General features: G+C 53.8%; 7 protein-coding genes across 7 annotated transcripts; 3 read left to right on the top strand and 4 right to left on the bottom strand.

The window, feature by feature from the left end:
- Window positions 1–585: 585 nt before the first annotated feature.
- Window positions 586–1,201, bottom strand: CLAFUR5_08851 (uncharacterized protein; the record flags this gene model as incomplete). The annotated part of the gene is made up of 2 exons (XM_047907999.1): window positions 586–880; window positions 939–1,201. 2 exons carry the CDS (start codon window positions 1,199–1,201, stop codon window positions 586–588), a joined length of 558 nt encoding a protein of 185 aa, XP_047766585.1.
- A 434-nt stretch (window positions 1,202–1,635) lies between these two features.
- Window positions 1,636–4,756, bottom strand: CLAFUR5_08850 (putative zinc transporter cis4; the record flags this gene model as incomplete). Its single annotated transcript, XM_047907998.1, has 2 exons — window positions 1,636–2,863; window positions 2,925–4,756. The coding sequence occupies 2 exons, from the start codon at window positions 4,754–4,756 to the stop codon at window positions 1,636–1,638; spliced, it is 3,060 nt and encodes a 1,019-aa protein (XP_047766586.1).
- A 436-nt stretch (window positions 4,757–5,192) lies between these two features.
- CLAFUR5_08849 (Chitobiosyldiphosphodolichol beta-mannosyltransferase) lies at window positions 5,193–6,728 on the top strand (the record flags this gene model as incomplete). Its single annotated transcript, XM_047907997.1, has 1 exon — window positions 5,193–6,728. The coding sequence occupies one exon, from the start codon at window positions 5,193–5,195 to the stop codon at window positions 6,726–6,728; it is 1,536 nt and encodes a 511-aa protein (XP_047766107.1).
- Window positions 6,729–7,518: 790 nt separating this feature from the next.
- Window positions 7,519–8,049, top strand: CLAFUR5_08848 (uncharacterized protein; the record flags this gene model as incomplete). The annotated part of the gene is made up of 1 exon (XM_047907996.1): window positions 7,519–8,049. The coding sequence occupies one exon, from the start codon at window positions 7,519–7,521 to the stop codon at window positions 8,047–8,049; it is 531 nt and encodes a 176-aa protein (XP_047766501.1).
- Window positions 8,050–9,348: 1,299 nt separating this feature from the next.
- CLAFUR5_08847 (uncharacterized protein) lies at window positions 9,349–11,626 on the bottom strand (the record flags this gene model as incomplete). Its single annotated transcript, XM_047907995.1, has 3 exons — window positions 9,349–9,654; window positions 9,720–11,215; window positions 11,602–11,626. The coding sequence occupies 3 exons, from the start codon at window positions 11,624–11,626 to the stop codon at window positions 9,349–9,351; spliced, it is 1,827 nt and encodes a 608-aa protein (XP_047766147.1).
- Window positions 11,627–12,638: 1,012 nt separating this feature from the next.
- On the top strand, window positions 12,639–13,652 carry CLAFUR5_08846 (uncharacterized protein; the record flags this gene model as incomplete). The annotated part of the gene is made up of 1 exon (XM_047907994.1): window positions 12,639–13,652. The coding sequence occupies one exon, from the start codon at window positions 12,639–12,641 to the stop codon at window positions 13,650–13,652; it is 1,014 nt and encodes a 337-aa protein (XP_047766146.1).
- Window positions 13,653–14,482: 830 nt separating this feature from the next.
- Window positions 14,483–15,786, bottom strand: CLAFUR5_08845 (Hsp70/Hsp90 co-chaperone cns1; the record flags this gene model as incomplete). The annotated part of the gene is made up of 2 exons (XM_047907993.1): window positions 14,483–15,204; window positions 15,270–15,786. The coding sequence occupies 2 exons, from the start codon at window positions 15,784–15,786 to the stop codon at window positions 14,483–14,485; spliced, it is 1,239 nt and encodes a 412-aa protein (XP_047766091.1).
- Window positions 15,787–18,093: the final 2,307 nt, after the last annotated feature.

Below are 18,093 nucleotides of genomic sequence, written 5' to 3'. Positions count from 1 at the left end.
TCAAGCAGGTGATATTCTTACACCGAAGCGAAGGCACATGGCAGCAAGCACTATCAACAACCTAATGACCTTGAAAAGCTGGTGCAAGCAAGGGGTGATAACGATTGAGAAAGAGCTGTTCAATAGGGTGAGAACTCCGGCAACAACACCTCCGACAGCAACACCAGCAACGACGACGATATAGGTCTTGGCACGTCACAAGTTGAGCAACCAAGGCAAGTCAGATGCTGTGTATTCACTTGCAAGGCAAGTCACGAGCTAGCAGGGTACAAACAATCAAGTCATTCACCTCATTTTTGACTCGTTTGTTTGTTGATCAGTCTGCTCGTGAGGACCTTGACTTTCATCAGCTGAGCCGAAGGAGATCCCTCACCTTCGCCGTGGTCTCGAAGATAGCCTTGTGCGCATCTTGGAGAGACTGCAAAACATATGTTGTGTTGCCAAAGTCATTCTCGAGTTGATCGCATCGTCGATGCCTCCGGTGAGCAACGTATACACCCTCGGGGCCCAGTTCGTCCACCCAACATTATAGCGCTTACATCCCTATTGATGCATAGTAAGTCGTAAACCATCGAAATCGACACTTCAAAGGCCATCACCGACCTCAACAGCTGTGTATCCTTCATCGCCACTATTCAGCTTCTCACGCAGCTCATCATCAGATTCGTCCTCGACTTCGAGCTGGTCCGGTACATCTGTGAATCTGTCGTCGAGAATCTTGACCAACGCCGAAGGGTTCAGGGTCGTCCGCGGGTCGTCGCTGTACGGATCGCCTCCACCGAGTACCGCATCGATGACTTCCTGATCGACGTAGATGCAGTTTGTGTACTTCGACAAATTCCGGCTCCCGTGGACGGAGTCGCGCCAGAGCAGGAACAGCCTACGATTTTGCTATCAGCAGGCGGGCGGAAGTACCCAGCGGGTATGCGGGCACTCACTTCCGAATCTCGCTCTTTGTAGCGCCTTGAAGACTGTTCTTGTCATCACGCACATCCCAAGCGAACGCATCCCTAATGAGTTCCATCTTCTCCTTCCTTTCCATCCGGGCTTGTACACACTCTGTCAGACGCTCCATAAAAGTAGCCCACTGCGCATCATCCTCATCCACGGTGCGGGAGACCACGTATCCCCACTTCCGATCGTGATGGAGTGGCAGCTTGTCGTGAATTTTCTCGGCCTCGGTGTCGAAGAACATCGCCATTTGGGAGCGGTACCGGATTGAGTGTGCTGTTGAGCTTTTCGATGATGCATTACAGAAGTTGTGAGCTCTCTGTGAGCTTTGATGCTGTGAAGACCAATTTTGTGCGCGGTCTGACAATGACAAGAGCGAGTTCTAGTGCGGTGTCAAGTCAGACCCAGCCGGCACATGAAACATGCCCGAGTGAATACAGACGGCGACCTGCATCCACGGTCAGAATGATGGAGACACTACTCACGAGCTTCTGAGGATGCACTTGCGTACACGTGCGATAACACGTGAACAACTCTGGTACAAGACCTTCACCTCGTCCCACTTCCGGCATCCACAAGCCTCAACGCTGGCCCATCGAAGGATAGATATATGTGGCCGATAACAGGCGCAGCTTCGAAAAGCGGCCATCTTTCAAATATTTCATATTGCATAGATATAGCAATCTACGCTTTAAGCCTATACGAGCTAAGACTAGAATCACTCCCCTTATGTCTCGGCGTACCAAACCCACTCGCAATCGACCCACGTGGCGTACCCCTCGGCGTACCATACGAGCCAGGTCCATCGCCGCCACCACACCAGCACTGACCTTCCCCCTCCCTTTCCACATGGATCACCAGGTTCATGTTTTTCCCTCTAGTGAACTCTTCAACCCGTATTCTGACATCCTCCAGGTCCGCGGACTGGTGGGCGATGATATGGATAACGCCCTGGACCTTGTCGCCGCCAGGAGAACCGTGATCGTGTCCGTGGTGATGGTGTCCGTGAGCATCGCCTGCGTCGCCGCTGTCGTCGATCCAGAATCTCGGTGCGGCGTAGCCGACTATACCACGCATCTCGCCGAGTTGTTGGAGGATGTTCTTGATGTTGTACTCCAGCTGATCAGGAATGACGAGAAGGAGTTTCTGGCCAGAAGAAACCACCAGTGGTACTGCCGCGGCGAAGATGAGGACTGCGATGATGATGGTGGCGATCGGGTCCCAACCATACCAAGGCTTCCACAGAGTCATGACCGTGCTGAGAATGACGGCCAGTGAGCCTCCCGCATCGGCAGCTACATGCAAGAAAATACCGTGCATGTTGTCGTCATGTGAGTGGCCATGGGAATGAGCTTTCGCTTCATGCTTGTGGTCGTGATCGTGGCTGTGTCCATGAGCATGTCCATTAGCGTGCGCATGACTTGCGTGAGAATGGCGGCTGTCGTGCGAATCGTGATGTGCGTGGCTATGGCTGTGCTCGTGAGCGTGTGAATGTCCGTGGTCATGGCCGTGAGAATGTCCATGAGAGTGTCCGTGATCGTGACCTGCGTGGGCATGTCCAAAAGCGAAAAGTCCAACCATGTTGACCAAGAAGCCTAAAGTTGTGACCACCAGCAATTCCTGTACATGCTGAATCTGCTTGCCCTCGACCATACCTTCGACAGCTTCCCAGATGAACTCAACACTCACGAGCATGAGGAAGATCCCGTTACCGAAGCCTGCCAGGGTGTTGAGCTTGCCCCAGCCATAAGGTCGATCTGGGCTGGTAGGCCACTTCGAGGCGACGGCAGCGCCAAGACCAACGACCAGACCCAGGCAGTCGAAGAACATATGCACCGTATCGCTCAACAAGCCAAGTGAGCCACTCAGGTACCCGTAGACTCCCTGCACAAGCATGAACGCAAAGTTAAGACTGCCGCATGCATTAGCTCAACATGTACCTCTGATGCCACCGACCTTGATGGGTCACTCACCATGTAAAATATGCAATGCGCCTCGAGTCCTTCTCGCTCAATATACCATACATAAGCGAGCCCGGCTCGCAGTTCTGCTTAAGTCGTTTCGTGAACCAAGAGTATTTGCCCTCAGATGGATGGTGATGATGTGTATGCGCGTTGTGCGCGTGCTCATGAACATGTTCATCGTGGTGATGATGCGCCGTCATCGATGCAGCATCGTACACAACGCCGAAATATGAGAGACCCGCAAGACCGCCGTTGAAAATGGTTCCAGGCCAAAGCGAGGGAGAAAAGAGGAATGCGCAAGTTGCGACGATGAGACAGCCAAGACCAAGACCAGCTTTGGCCGGGCTGCGGAGGGCGGTAGGTTGCGCGAAAAGGATGGCTGCCGCTGAAGATCCAAGCGATAAAGTGCTGAAGACTACTGCTGTAGGGGTGATCGGAGGAGCTGTAGAGAGGATAGAGGATATGAGCAAAGTCAGGATTGACATGACGATACCACCTGCCAGTGTCGTGTTCACATCGGCGACAGATGACACCAGAGGCGACGCAGCCGTGAGTTGTGACCAAGGTGACCTAGCGGATGTGGGTGAAGATGTCGAGCTGGAACCCAATGTGGGAAGTGGAGGCTGAACCAAGATTATTGAACAAGCAAGAGCCAGGTATCCAAACATCAGGTCGGTGGATGATGCTGTGAAAGTTATGTTCGCAAAGTCGAGGACAATAGCGAGCAGGATGACCAAGATCGATGCTATCCTAGACGTCAAGATGCGCTTCCAGTCCTGCAGTGAAGGTAGAAGAGCTGTGTCAGCGCCAATGAGGCCAGAAGCGGCTGCAACCAGCAAGATCAGACCTGTTCGCATGCCGCCGAGCTGGATGGAGGCATAGAAGGGCAAGCCGATGCTCAACGCCCGCACGGCCATCTTCCGTAGGGAAGCTGGGGTGAAGGAAGCACCGAAGCCCTGGGCAGATTCTGACTTGTCTTTCCTCCGGTCCAGCATTCTCTCCGATGATCTCATCTTGGCCAGTATGCCAACGAGAAGCAGCGTCCCCGAAGTGAGTGTGCACGCGTCCACAAAGCCATTGCCAGGCTTGTGTAGTGTATGCCCAACCGTCGAGTCATCTTCCAGCACCGATTTCTGCAGCTTTTGGTATGCCGACAGTGGTGGTAGCCCGTCATCCTCGAACCCACTCCCGCTCGAGTATGCCACAGACGCAAATATGTAGGGTAAAGGTATCAGCAGACTGGCCAGAGCCTCAGGCCAGGAAAAGCATGAGGTCGAGGCAGGCGGTATCGGGCCTTGGTATATGCCAGCTGGTCTTGCCAAATCAGACACTCCCCGTGGCCTGCTCTTCATTGGCGAGTCCAAGCCACTGAGCGCATGTGAGTGTGGGGGACTATGGTCGTGGGAGTGCGAGTGATGGTGGTGGGTATGGCGGTGGCTGTGGATATGTCCGTTGCTGTGCGAGTGAATGTGGTGATCGTGGGAGTGATCGTGGTGGTGGTCGATATGGCCGGTCAGGTTGCCGTTGGCATGCACCGCCTTTGCGTTGTGAGTGCGTATGGGGTCATGCTCTTTCAGTGGGGAGGCCAAAGGTGAGTTTTCTTGAGACGGAATTTCGTGTAGTACATCGAGACTGCCGTTCGCGACGGTCGGCTGGAGGCCATTGGCGAAGTAGCTCGCGGCGGGCGGGTTCAGGCTCGGGTTGTTCGGCGTGAAGTGGCTGCTCGACGAGGATCTGCTGTGTTGGTGGCCATGGGTGCTGCCACTGCTGTTATGGTGGCTGTGGCTTCCTCCTGCTGTTGTCGTCGTGTTGAATGTGGGAAGCGCATAGCCGGACGCCATGTTATGGACACCCGACTGCGAGTGCAAGGCGGAACATCAGCCCACGGCAGCGGAGAGGACTGTCTTGCTTTGTTCTACCGCAGCATTGGGTCGGCGAGGTGTTGCTCGAGCTTGCGACGTCAATATCCTGATCTTGCTGCACTAGCACTACGTGGCGTCCAGAGATGGATTGCGTATGTTGCTGAAGACGGAGTGGGCCGGCTGGCAGAATATAGATCTACCGGCTCGAGCGAGCGCTTTCACAAATCATCGAGTGAACTCTGCTTTGTTCTCAACATCGCGTCTCCTGAACGCGCCTCTTTCACAAGACAGGGCACCCCCGCATTGCGGCCCGCTGCAATGTCTGTGGCTTGCAGGGCGCCACACCTTCGAATAGCAACACCGTGATGAACTGTATTCCCTCCATCACAGTCACGCCTCAGGGTTCCATTTGTAAATGTACGGCCGTCGCCAGGAAGGTTCTATATGGCCGGCGACGGTGGCAGCAATGACATGGATTGCCTTGGCCTGCACTGCAGCCTTGTATGGAGCGGGAGTCTGCTCAGTCATCACCTTCCTCCTGATATGCACTCTGCCCTCCACATACTCCGACTTCCCGCCCCGTGCCCTGGCTGAGAGCACCTTCACCGACGACGCCAAGCGAGAAAGGGAGAAGTCTGGTTACGCGTACTACGCGAAGCACAAAGATAGCAATGGCCGGCTCAAAGTGGACGCCAGTGTCCAGATCGTGGTCCTGGGAGACATTGGCCGCAGTCCTCGCATGCAATACCATGCCTTGAGCATCGCCAAACATGGCGGCAAAGTCGACTTTATCGGATACATGGGAGCGCAAGTTCATCCTGACATCCTGAAGAGCGCGTTCATCGACATCGTCCCGCTCAAGCCATTCCCAGCAGCACTGCAGACCAGTAACAAGCTACTCTTCCTACTGGTAGCACCACTGAAACTGCTTTACCAAGTATTCGGCCTCTACTACACTTTGGCCTACCGAACGAAAGCCTCAAGATGGATGCTGATACAGAATCCACCTTCGATCCCAACACTAGCCATATGCCAAGCAATCTGCTTCCTCCGCAACACCAGGTTGGTGATCGACTGGCATAACTTTGGCTACTCCATCCTAGCACTTCGCCTGACTGCCAAACATCCGCTAGTCAGGATCTCAGAATGGTATGAGGGCTTCTTCTCGGCTCATGGGGTACACGCCCACTTCTGCGTCACGAATGCAATGAGCAGAGTTCTGAAAGACAAGTGGGGCATTGAGAATGCTCTCCCACTGCACGACAGGCCAGCAGAGATCTATCAGCCATTGTCAATCGAGCAACGAGCAGCAGTACTACGGCGTCTCCCTGGCACATCAGAACACGCGAACGATATCCTCGAAGGCCGCTGCAAACTGCTTGTGAGCTCTACGTCCTGGACGCCCGATGAAGACTTCTCGATACTACTAGATGCTCTGGTGCAGTATTCCGCCGCGGTAGCAGCCGACAACACTCTACCAAACATCATCGCGATCATTACAGGCAAGGGTCCACAACGAGATCACTACCTCCGCAAGATCGAAGCACTGACGCGGGAAGGCAAGCTACCTTATGTTATGGTCGCCACCGCCTGGCTCAGTCCAGAGGACTACGCTGCCCTTCTAGGTGCCGCGGATCTTGGCGTATCGTTACATACCTCTTCGTCCGGTGTTGACCTGCCGATGAAGGTGGTAGACATGTTCGGAACAGGTCTACCCGTGGTCGGCTGGGGTGACTTCGAGGCATGGCCGGAACTGGTCAAGGAGGGCGTGAATGGCAAAGGCTTTGACAGCGCGGACAAGCTTGCGTCGATTCTAAAGGATCTGCTTGGCGATGATGGGAGTGGCCTCATGGAGCTTGAAGAGCTGAGCCGTGGCGCTATGAAGGAAGTCAGGAGGAGATGGGAGGACGAGTGGATGCCTGTGGCTGGGAAATTGTTTCAGCTTCACTGACCACCACCCTTGCAGGACATCTAGGCAATGCTTCCCATCCCGACATCACAGCATCTCACCAATGTCGACCGCCACGTGTTTGTTCCATGCGCCTGTGTCTCTCAGCCATTTACTCGGTGGCGACCATCGGCTGTAGACTATCAGTCTAAGGTGAGTAACAAGTCTCGCATCAACTCTCTGCTTGGAAGAATGTCTTAATGGTCCATGCGCACGGTGTCAGACATGTTCCCTCGTAAGTGAGACATGCACACTGCCCACACATGATATCTTCCATCAACTTCCACGCACTCGACTGTCCCATCATCAGAATCGCAAGAGCCAGCCTCATCTCTGCAACCTCACCCTCTCCAGCCAACGCTATCGTCGTCATCATGTCCACCAAAACCCCTCGCACCGCCTGGCACGACCTCAAGGAGTCAAGTCCATCTGCGACACCTTCACAACCACCGACACCACCCTCCAATGCATCCACACCCTCCCCTCAGGCCGGCGATGCCGCAACCAGCTCTCAAACGATCGTACCGACCGTCTCGTCTCTCTTTGGCGTCGTGCCCAGAATTTCAACGAATTCTATCTCACTACAACGAAGACGGATCTGAAGGCTTTGGTCCAGGAGCTACATTGCGCCGTCCATATTGACCATTATCACGTATCTCTACCTCCTTTGCTACAAGTACCTCCTTTCCCAGCAGCATCAAGCCTACGAAGTCACCAAGTCCTCCTGGCACCGCTACGACCGTCGCTGGCTCGATCTTACCAAAGAGGTCGAAGCTGTGCAATCTCCAGACGCATGGTCTATCTACTTCCACGACCTCAGCAGCGAAGAGATCCAGAACAAGATCCCCTGGCCCTCTTCTCCCAGACACGACAGTCCCAGCACACAGGCACCCACGCTGGGGACTTCTACACGCGATCCCTATCATCCATCTACCACGGCGTCGACTTCACCGGCACCACGGCGATCGACGAACTCACACTCGCCATCGTCTTCCCCAAAGGGGAGCGGTCTCGCTGGGCTCCACTCGTCAAATACTTGAACGATACGGCTGGCATCTTGGCACCCTCGCTCATCAATATCATCGCACTTGCCGTCCGGAATGTTGGTGATGCTATTTTGGATATGGGTTTCAAGTATGAGGCAAGACTGGCAGTCGCCAAAGCTGCTCAAGCAGTTCAGGTTATGGGTAGTTGCGTGAAGCGACGCAGGCAGGGGGATCTTGAGGTTGAATATGAGTCGTTGAAGGAGCTTAAGCCAGTGGAAAAGGTCTCCATGCATGAAGAGCGATGGTGGATATCGTGGATTCGTTGGTTCTTTTTGTAAGGGGGACAAGGACTGTTATGATTGGGGTTTGCTGGTAGTTTCGGGCATTGCATGTGGTCATGTGGACGAAGGGAAGATGATGGGGTCGAAGACGGGGCGGTGGAGAGGGTGAAGATAGATACGGTGGTCGGTCAGGTCTGTGAGCAGAAGGCAGAGGCCAGTAGCGGCTTATGGACGTCCTGGATATGTAGGGTCATCCCGTGGAGCGAGCCAGTATAAACTTGATCAACGACTATTAAGGCACGGACACCAGGTAATCCAAGTGCATATGCTGGAAGTCACACGACTCCGAGACGGAGTGACACTCATCCCAGGAAGATAATCCAACCCATGAAATGTTCACCATACAGGTAGTCTTCCAGAGATAACCCATAACTACAAGCTCTCATTCTCCATCTCCGAGCAACCATCACTACTCGAACAGCCCTCGGCCCTGTGGCCGAGTCAAAAGATCCCAGCTTCATCGAAGAGGACATGAGCTATGGTCCATAGCTTGATCGTCGATGATGTGGGGTCTGCTGTTCGGACCGTGGTAATTGCTTTTCCTTTTGCCCGGAAATCTGCTTCTACCCTCCAGCCCACGAAGCTGGAACATCTTGGACAAGCCAGCTCATGGCATGCGACTAGACACAGCCGGATAGTACCACGACGAGCTTCACTTCCAACATTGAAGCACGAATCTACCACCAGCACCCTATGTCAAGGTACACGGGCTCTCCAAGTACCTCCTCTCTCAACGATCTCCGGTACCCCAACAGCACATTCCGTCAGTATGGCGTAGGCAAAAGCCACAAGTCGACTGCCACTTCACCGAACACATTCCATTCGGCGGAGTGATCGACCTGTGGCCAGCTGTTCGAGCAGCGGTGGTCGTTCTTGCTTCTTGTCGGCTTGAAAGCCGATGACAGATACATAGTGATTGCGCCGAATCGCATCGCCTAAGCTTGCGAGCTGTTTGAGCACTGGTGACAGTTCTGACCTTCTGCCTCGAGGAGAGCATTTCTAGCGGTCAGAACAACATCGATGCTCTCCTCGTACGTTGCGGAGCAAGTCATTGTCGGCTCTTCTGGATGGGTTGAAAGCCAGTGCACATCAATCAATACCATGATCCCCTACTCTCATCCTCTCCCAGCGAAAAAAATAACACCCTCCCCTCCCTACAACCTCTCATTTTCTTCACCACCACCATAACCCACACCATCTCCTCCCCACACTCTTCCGACCCCGTTCCCCCTCAAAGCAGTGCCGCACCATCTCCACCACATTTACATCCTTCGACCTCGCGAAACGCTCCGTCTCCTACGACGCAACCTCATCATCCGCGCCATCGGCACCTCCAGCCGTCGGCCTCTCAATCTCCCGCGAAAGGTACGCCATGGCTCCCCACAACGCCCTGAAAGCCTGAACTCGCTCATCAACATTGAAGAGGTCGTACCATTGCGTGCGTTCCAGTCTTGGCGAACACCAGCCCTGATCTGCCGGGATAGGTGGATCCGGTCGGAAGTGGGTGGGGATTTTTTCGGTCTCGAGGAAGTCGAGGTAGGCTTCGTGGACTGTGAGTTTGAGGATTGAGATGTGGTGGTTTAGGGAGGAGACCATGAAGATCTGATGAGCAGAGAAGTCAGTGTGAAATTTCATCGCGGGGAATGTGCATATGCATATGATCTTACCTGATCGTAAGGGGAGTCCGGCTCTTTCCCAATCGCCGTATAATCGGTTTTAGCATCCCAGGTCAAGCTACTGGGCTTGAGCTCTTTCCACAACATCGCAGGCGTCTTTCGCTTGCGTAACCTCATGGCTTTCGATTTCGCCGATTCCAGCATTCCCTCGGCCATTCCAAGCACATCTTTGGTGAGAGTGTCGGTGTTTCCTACATCATTCTCAACCTCCCCGCCGGATCCGCCACCCCATCTTGGCTTGGTCGTGTACCACTTGCCCTCGCCGGATCGCACTTCCGTTTTACCTTCTCGCCTCCGCTCTTGAGCGCACTGGAGGAGCCCTCCAATCTCTCGCATGAGATCCAGCCTGTCCCTCATTGCCGAGTGTGCTTGATCGATTCCTGGCGCGTGGAAGTCGGTCTCTGGTCTGACCTGGACTGTGAGCATCGGCCCTTCAAGGTGTCCCACCCGGATCTTGCTTCGGTCCCTTGGGATGCGATATACCTGCGCTGTCTGCCTTACAGGAATGTTCAGCTTGTTCATCTGCACGATGGGCATCTTCCGTGGAGTCTCAACTTTGCAGTCGAACGCCCAGCATGCCGCTTCTACGAGGGCGCGAATCGTGTCTGTCCGAAACTGGTCTGGCATGTCTCGACCTGATGCTCTCCGATAGCCTTTGTAGCGCAGACATGACTGCGGCTCGGGAGTTGCACTCTTCGATCTCGAGAGACGGTCATTGTCGTGTTCGGAGGCACGATTTAGATCCTCATCCACTTGAGGAAGTGGTGTCTTCGCTGCATCATCCTGCAATTTCGACGCTAGCTTTTCGTCAACAGACGGACAATCTTCAGGCTCAGGCGGTCGTTTCGTCTCGGGTCCAAAGATGGGCACTGTGACTTCAGAGCTCGGATGACTAGAATTGGTCCGTTGCCGCTTATGTCCTTTCTCTGCACTTGCCTGAGCTGGCAGATGAGCTGGAAGACCGCCGTAGTACTCATCCAAGCTTGTGTCCCAGTATTGTGACATGCTCTCCAGACCTTCCCAAAACTTGCGCAACCAAGCAACCCGTGGCGGCTTCACCCCAGGTTTCGTCGTTCTGTTGATATTCCGATAGCCAGCGTCATTCTCAATCTGGAGTTCAGCCAAGCGCTCATCGAAAGCCTTTCGTCGCTTGGCAGAGACTGAATCAATCTTATTGGCCTCTGCATATGTAGACGGAGTGATGGCTTGCTCAGCAGTGAGCGGAGGTAAGTATGAGCTTCCATCCGGTGCCAGCGGGATCAGCTCATCTGGAGAAGACGTGTGCTTGTGCCGTACGTTGAGTGCTTGAACATGGCGGGTAGAGATGTCGGTCGGCCCTCGAACCTTGGAGAACAGTTCCCTCAATGGCGGTCCTGATTCCTTCCATTTCCTGCTAGAACGTGGCTCGTGTTGTGGGAACACCACTGGTGTTGCAGCTGGTGGCGCGTCTCGTTCCTGTTCCGGGTCTGTACCATTGAAGCCAATGCCTAGAGAGAAATGTCAGCTTGAGACTATATTCATGGCATCGATGTGCTCTTGCCAGAGCCGTGTCCATCAAACGCATTCCTGTTAGCCCCAACAAACCATGAGGTCCTCATCCTCCTTCGGAATTCTAGAATCCGTTCGTTTTTCAACATCGACATGATGTTACAGTATTGATAGGCGTGCAATACGCAAGCGCTGTCGCGTACACAGTCCCACGCAGGATAGGCACGCAAGCATGCAGCGTCCGTTCACAGGTGTAGAACATGGTTGCCACGCGAAGCGCTTCCCTGTTGCTGTGTTCGTTCCTTCTGTATTCCCGATCGGCAAGATGTAGATTCGCTCTTCCCTCTGCGACGTTTGTGACTACGATGAAAATCGAGATACCCACCGGAAAAGACTCCAGTCATGAACATGATTCCTGTTGGGTGGCTGCCACGAGCATGCTTGGTTCGTCGTCCTCGTGAGGTCCCAGGTACACGTCCGTCGAGTCAAGTTCCCCACTGATCCAAGGAGAAGGAAAGGAACATCTCAAGACTCAGACTTGGGAGGTGTAGTCTCTGACAGCGAAGCAAAGAAGCGTCCGAGTGGCATGCATAAGATTGGAGCCCATCATGCAAGGGTGAAGCGGCCTGCATTTCATGCGGTGCTCCCCACGCAGCTAGAGCTTCCAGCTTTCGTGAACCACATTGACGGGACGGCCGTTTTCGATGGGCTTCGATGTTGGTGTCGACGTGATGGCCGGACTAACGTCTTGAGTACACATGCCCTTGCGACACAAGAAGACGAAAGAATGTCCGGAAGATGAAGAGTGTGAAGACGGAGAACCTTCAAGAGCAGCCGACAGAGCAAGGACAAGGATCGGGAGGAAGGGCGGATGCTGCTTCCGCCCGTTGTGGCTCCCGTGCCATATCACGGATTCACGGCTCTTCTCGAAGACGGTGCGCTTTGCAAACACGGCACGCACGGTCGTGGGCAACGGCCGTGAAGACGTTCCATCGGTATCGAATCGACAAGGCACGGCATGGCACGGCAAGCCATTGACACGCGTGGACCGGCAGATGTTGACCGGGCAGCCTTCCATGGGCCTTCTCCCGGACGGTAGAAGGTGCCGTTCAGGAAGCGTGCAGTCGACGTCGGACGCATGTAGGGCTGCTTGCGTAGGTCACGACTGATACAGCCTGACTCCGTGATCTCCACCATACCGACGGTGACAACGCGTCGCCAACAGCCTTGGTCATGTCTCACACAGCTGCGACAAGGCAGACCCCACTAGAGCTCCAGCTGTCATTGAGTGAGAGATCAGCCCCACTTCCCGCTCATATTCTGTTCTGTTGAGGCATTGGCATTGACATTCTCTCATAGCATCGCCGTCCTTTCGATTCATACTGACTCTCCCCTTCTCCAACCCATCCTCATCTACCCACCATGATCATCACATACGGCACAATCGGCACCAACTGGATCACCGACTCCTGGGTCATCGCAGCACAGAAAGCAGGAGGATGGCAGCTCGACGCAGTCTACTCCCGCAGCAAAGAGCAAGCAGAGAAGTTCGGCAAGAAGTACAGCGTCACAAACTTTTACACATCTCTCGACGACCTCGCCGCCAGCAGCATCCAAGCCGTCTACATCGCTTCCCCGAACAGCCTCCACTATGAGCAAGCAAAGCAAATGCTCCTTGCAAAGAAACACGTCCTCCTCGAAAAGCCGGCCACATCCACAGTGGCCGAACTCGATGATCTCTTCCGGAGGGCAAAAGAGCAGGGTGTATACTTGATCGAAGCGTTCCGACATATTCAAGAAGCGAACTACAAATTGCTCAAGAAAGCGATCAACGATGAGAGAAGATTAGGGCCCATTTATGGCGCCTCCTTCACCTACGCCTCCTACAGCAGCCGCTACAACAACGTCCTCGCCGGCGAAACACCCAACATCTTCTCCCTCGACTTCTCCGGCGGATCGCTGGTTGACATAGGAGTCTACCCTGTCACTTTCGCAGTCGCGCTCTTCGGACCTCCCAAATCGACAACGTACGTCCCCTTCATCGCGGCAACAGGTGTAGACGGTGGAGGCGTGGGGATTCTCCACTACGATGGCTTTGGTGTGCAGATCAACCATTCCAAGGGATATCGGAGCACGAGTCCTTGTGAGGTGTATGGAGAGAAGGGGACGATTACGGTTAATGGGACGACCGACATTAGTTCTGTGAAGCATTGGAGTCCGAAGACGAAGGAGATCGAAGAGTTGGCGGGAGGTTATAAGACTGCTGAGAAGCCGAATGTGAACATGGAAGAGGAAGCCATCGAGTTCGCACGGATCATCAACGAGAAGGATACCAAAGCGTTGGAAGAGTTGGAGACCATCTCAAGAAATGTCATCAAAGTCACAACGCATATGAGAAGGCAGGGTGGGATCGTGTATCCTGCGGATAAGAAGTGAGAAAGAGGCATCGACGATGCAGATGACGAGGGATAAAGATCAGCACTGATAGCGATCGACAACCTCGCGTATCGAAATTCGAATGCGAGATTTGCTTCAATATGTAGTTATGATACCCTTGTATAGGTACAGTCCTGGCCATAGTTTTTACAACCCCTGTATTTACGCTAACCCCTTCCGGCTATCCATGTCCATCTCAGAAGGTGTTGCTACCTTCAATCCCACTATCAAGAATGGGCCAAGCTCACACCTGAGGACATACAACGTATATGCAAGAGTATGCGAGAACGCTGCGAGGCAGTAATAGCCAACAATGGAGGACACACCAGGTGGTGAGCTACGCCAAGCAGTGGATACATCCTTCCTAATGAGGAAAGGTAGAAGAGCAGGGGTTGTAAAAACTATGCCCAGGACTGTACAGGCATGGACATTACGCGAGAAACTGGTATAAAGTATACCGTGTGGTACATGTAGACTTTGCAACGCTCGCCAGGCAGGACACGTGGTTTGGTGCTTGAGTCGGTGTGTCCCATACGCGTGCGAGACCCGCTTATTACTTGGCTGGCAAGAGCGATGTGTAGATGTTGCAGGTGGTCTGCTTTGGGTGTTTGCGTGCAAGCGTTGATTGAGCCCAGTGACGAGCAGTGTCCGCCGGTAGCGATTGCACGTTGAGTAGATGGAAGGCAAGATTGTGAAGGAGGCGCTAAGCTCGTTTGATGGACTATGTCCTACATTTGGTTGCGTGGAACGTGACAGAGCTGCTACTGACCACCTCTATCAAGAGCTCCATGGTGATTCAAGGAATGACATGAACACTTTACACATCCAGCCTATTGCTGCTTCCCCCTGCGCAGCTTGAACTGCTCAATCCACTCGTTCGCCCGCTTCTTGGGCACGACGAAAACTCTCACCAACCCATCCACAATCTCAACCTTGCCACTCCCTAACAACTTAATCAACGCCAGCTTCTTACCCGCCTTGATCAGCCCTCCCTGCGCTGTCTCCATGTAGCACTCCAGATCGTCGAGGTTCCCATACTCCGATGCAGAATCCCATGGCAGGGGCAGGATATATTCCAAATGGTCAACCAGGGCCTCCCCCTCCCTGAACGTCTTGACGAAATCCGTCTGTGCGTGTAGCGGATACAGCAGTAAGACTGGGAAACTCATCTCACTCATCGGACCGGTCTTCTCTGCCAACGTAATCTTCGCATCCTCCATCTCTGGCGGTGAGTCCGTCTCACGTGTAGGTATGTTCCGGTCTTTGAGTCCCTTCCGGAGTGCAGCCGCTTCAGCTCTCGCAGCAGATTCCCGCGCGATACGCGCCTGTTCGAGTTGCGCAAGGTAATCCCTGCGGGCGGCAATTCTGGTAGACAGGGTTTTGAGGGCAGCGTTGCTTGCGTCAAATTGCAGGCCGGAGGTGCAGGCATCTAGTGCTTCTGGGATCTTGTCAAGCGAGAGGCAGGCTGAGGCTGCGCGGTACCAGGCTTTGATGTTTCGTGGGTTGAGTCGTAGGGCTGCGGCACAGTCTTTGTTGCAGGAGCCGTGGTTTTCTATGCGACGAATGTGTCAGTTGGTTTTGTGTAGTATTTGTTCTGGTGAGAGAGGGTGCAGATACTCATCTCGAGGTTGCAGAGGGCGCGGTTCGTAAGGCATGCTTCCTCAATTTCGCGCTCCTTTTTGGCTTCTGCTGCTTCGTCGATCTCGATGACTTTGTGCTCGGTGTCGTCTTCAACTTCAGTGGTAGTAATGGTACCGCGCAGCGTGCCAATGGCTTTGGTGTAGAACTCGCGAGCATCGCTCCATAGCTTATCTCGTGCTGCTTCGTTACCTTGAGTGCGGAAGTTTTCAGCAACCTCTACCTTAGTGCCCTCATGCGCCAGAGCTTTGATAGCTTCAAGCATAACATTTTCGCCACCTTCGCCATCAGTCTCATCCAGGGAGGTCATGAATAGCGGTACGCGATTCATCTCCTTCATGAGCTCGTCTACAGACATCTCTTGTGCCTTTTGCCGCGTCGGCGGCAGGGCCGCAGTCATCGACTCGACGAACTGATCCGCGTTTTTATGTTGTGCTGCATCGCCATTATGCAGCGATAGCTTGCTGGCGGCCGTGGCAATGTCCTCCTGAGGCATCTTAGATTGATCTGTAAGTAAATGACTGAGCTGCTGTGGCTGATTGGGGACTGCTGTCCTTGACCCTGCAGAAGGCAGACAGATACAATAGTACCAGCGGTGCGCCAGTCGTGGTTGTCTACTTCGCCTCGCACGGGAACGACTGAATCGCTCAGCAGTCGAGTCAGAGTACGATATGCAAACGTGTCGTGGCGTTAGATGTCATACGGCGCCAGGCTAAAACCCTGTGGCTGTTTTCTGTTGGATGTGTTGTGCATGAGGTGTGGCTCGACATGAGTCGAGAGATGAAACTTTTCTTCATAGGTTCTACCCCGCAATCGGCATCTCTCACACTGTACACAACAAGACAAGGATGTGCCTTAACGGCTTGCCGTGTCACACATCTTCTTGTGTCCTGTTGGAACAGACGCGCGAGAATCGTCGACGAGTTGAGACTCATCAGTCTGTCAGGGTTGCGAGGCATCAGTACAATGTTAGATGACCCGGCTGGTGCTGAGGCGGCGAAGTGAAATGTGCATCCCTTTGCACCTTCTCTCGGTCAAAGTCGGTGCGGAGGCCCTGTATAGGTAACTTTTGAACGTTGGTTAACAACGACAGAGTCTGACTGGTCCGGTCTGTCGCTGCATGGCTTGCACAGGCAAATTTGTAAAAGCTATGCAGCTTAAGCCCTTGTTTTGAGGCTGAAAATGGAAAGTAATTCTTGTGCACCAAATTTCCAAGGGGATATCTCCAAGTGACCGGAGATGTGTTGACAAGGAATGCTTGCGTTCTTTCCTGGCTCTACTGCCACACCTCCTGGCCTCAGACGTCAGTCGAAGATTAGTAGAACGATACATGTAAGTGCGGAGTACATGTAGAGATGGCGACAACGACTCTAGCAGCTCCATCCGACATGAGCCCGCCCTTTTCGCATTGCACGGTCGAGACTGCCTGCTGGCGCAGCTTCGTGTGTCTTGCAGCCAGTCTCGCGGGAACGACCACGACTTTCTCCCGGCGGCCGTTTCTAGTAGACAAGACCCTCAGCCGCCGTCGGTGAGCTGCTGTCGTCGAGCTCAGGGAGCAGGATCTAGCATCGCGTTGTGTGATGTGGTTGGATGGTGTTGGTACAGCGAACAGCAGCAACCACCAACAACGATGATGCTCGAGGGATCCTCCGGAGCAAGAGATCCCGATGGGCGATGCTGATGGAAGCACCTAACTGATGGCTAGGTCGTCGATGATCAGAGGTGTGTGATATAACACTCGCTCTACGCCTAACGCTTCTGCGCCTCGATATATTGCTCTTGCATGACAGCAAGTTGGAGGCCATTCGCGAAGAGTGCCTTCATTAAGCGTAACGACCGACGAGCGCTAGCCATCCACCGTAGCGACGTGTGAGCTTGCGAACACTAGAGCGTAGGTGGTGGCGTCAGCGAGGAGGGAGTGGAGCTCTATTACCAGCCCTCAACTAGCCTTGGCGCCCGCTCTGATTGGTCAACTTTCAAGTTTTAGGGTCACGTGACCTACCGCACTGTGCCTGTTGGCGAACTCGCAAACATATACTCGTCGCTAACGCCTATGTCGTCGTATAATAAGCACTGTACGTCGGGTAGCGGTAGCGTGGATCGCACGCTACTGTGCAGTCTAGAAGGGTTGGTAGAGAGCTCCACTCCGCTACGCTTACCTTTGGAGGTTCACAACCGCCAACAGCACATTTTTCCCCAGTGCATTGGCTTGATGCAATGCTTCAATATGCATCCCCGCGCGACGCCAACTCTATCAGATACCGGACAGGTGGTGAGAGCAAGCTACTCGCCTTGCCAAATCAACGCCAACGGCTGGACAGTAGCCTGCATGCTTTGCAAAGTCTGTTAAAGGCAATGCCCATCGGCAAGGAGCCATTGCCTATCCTTCTCTAGAGGATGTACACATGCAATGCAGGCTGCAGGTACGATGAGAGGAAACGTTCAAATGATATCGAAGATGATGCGGCCACTGGGCAACCAACATCACTGCTCGCTACACCTTAGTAACTTTACGAGGGAGAGGACGGGTCGGCAAGTGCAAAACGTTTCCCGCACGGCTGTAAGACCGAGGGACGTTAGATGGTGAAACGGCTTTCTGATCTTTTGGGAGCATCGCGACCATTTGCGGTGCAATAGACCAGGATGCAAATTGCTACCACGACGCCTCTTCCTCTTCACACGTTCGTGACGCGGCCACACATGCAGTCTCGTGCTACAGTATCACAATGAGGGGCTTCTCCACACGCCCATAGTGCACTCGCCAGCATTGCCATCACACACGTGCTGTGCGAGATGGACTGCA

This window comes from Fulvia fulva, chromosome 9, assembly GCF_020509005.1.
Source record: "Fulvia fulva chromosome 9, complete sequence".
Lineage (NCBI taxonomy): Eukaryota > Fungi > Ascomycota > Dothideomycetes > Mycosphaerellales > Mycosphaerellaceae > Fulvia > Fulvia fulva.
Note: the sequence above shows the minus strand (reverse complement) of the source record. Positions and strands in the feature narration are given on the sequence as shown.